The 1,111-nt window shown below is 61.6% G+C and overlaps 1 protein-coding gene across 1 annotated transcript in view; it reads right to left on the reverse strand.

The window, feature by feature from the left end:
- Positions 1–1,111, reverse strand: part of LOC115273441 (complement C3 alpha chain-like) — a 26,508-nt gene extending 25,397 nt beyond the window's left edge. The window contains exons 1-3 of the mRNA XM_029916482.1: positions 908–1,111; positions 423–581; positions 9–149 (exon numbers count right to left, since the gene is read on the reverse strand). Of these exons, the coding sequence (XP_029772342.1) occupies positions 9–149; positions 423–581; positions 908–1,111 (504 nt within the window). The remainder of the gene's footprint in view (positions 1–8; positions 150–422; positions 582–907) is intronic.

The following is a 1,111-nucleotide window of genomic DNA, read 5'->3' on the forward strand; positions in this document are numbered from 1 at the left end:
CCTCCCGCCCGGCCCTCACCTGTCCGATCCGGGGTCTGCAAGTCTTTGTTGGTCTTGAAGGCCAGCCCCGCGTCTGTGAAGACGCCGGCATAGTCCTTCCCGCTGCCGGGAGTGCAGCCGATGTCTGCCTTCTCCACCACGTCCCAGATCTGCAGGTGGGCAGGGGTCATGGGAGGGCCTGCAACCCCAGGTCTACATGCCCCACCAGGCCCCTCTCGGAGCTGTGTGCGCACCTCCCCACCCCCATTGAGGACTCCTCCATGCATGCTCCCATCTGCAGCCTTCACTTCCTACCCCCTTCCCTGGCTGTGTCCCCCCAGACCTCCTTTCAGCCCAAGCCTATCCGCACCTCCAGTGTCCTTCCGAGCACCACCCCTTTGCCTCCGCTCCCTTCCCACAAACCCCAACGGCAAGGGGCACACCTTGCTCTGAGTTAACTTGTTCTTCTTGTTCAGCACGAACACGCCCTTGTCCACCGCCACGAGCCCCACTCGGGCTCCATGGTCACCCTCGATCTTGAGGGTCATCTGCTGCCCAGGTAGGTGCACCCTTTCTTCCTTTCTACCGCTTGTCACCACCAGCTGTTGGGGGGGGGCAGAGGGGCAGGAGTGAGGGGTCAGCCCTGCCAGGCCTGGTCTCCATCAGCAGTCAGGCAAGGGCAGTGTCCCGTGCTGCCCTGGTCAGGAAGGGGAGGAAGGTGGAGACAGACAAACTGAAGGCACAAAGGCCAGGAGAGAGGGAGTTCCTGGGGCTGAAACAGAGGTGGGGAGAGAAGGAGCTGGAAAAGGAAAAGACGGACCTCGGTTGGGGAGCCCACGCAGAAGGCTGGAGAGAGGCAGAGACCCAGCAAGCACTGGCCAGGCGGGGAGTCCCAAGACGGGTGCAGAGGAAGGCTCTGGAAGCTTACCTTGCCCACACAGGAGTCCTTGACATCCACCCACACGGAATCGGCCACCACCTCCCTCTGGCCATTGCTGTTAACACAGGTGTAATAAACCAGCAGGCGGAAGGAAGGAATGAAGTCTTCAGTGATGGTCAGGGGCAGTGCGATCACATCCTGGCCCAGCTCCCGCTTCTGTCGGCCCACCTTCAACAGCCTCCCTTTGTTCAT

The sequence above is a fragment of the Suricata suricatta genome, chromosome 12, assembly GCF_006229205.1.
Source record: "Suricata suricatta isolate VVHF042 chromosome 12, meerkat_22Aug2017_6uvM2_HiC, whole genome shotgun sequence".
Lineage (NCBI taxonomy): Eukaryota > Metazoa > Chordata > Mammalia > Carnivora > Herpestidae > Suricata > Suricata suricatta.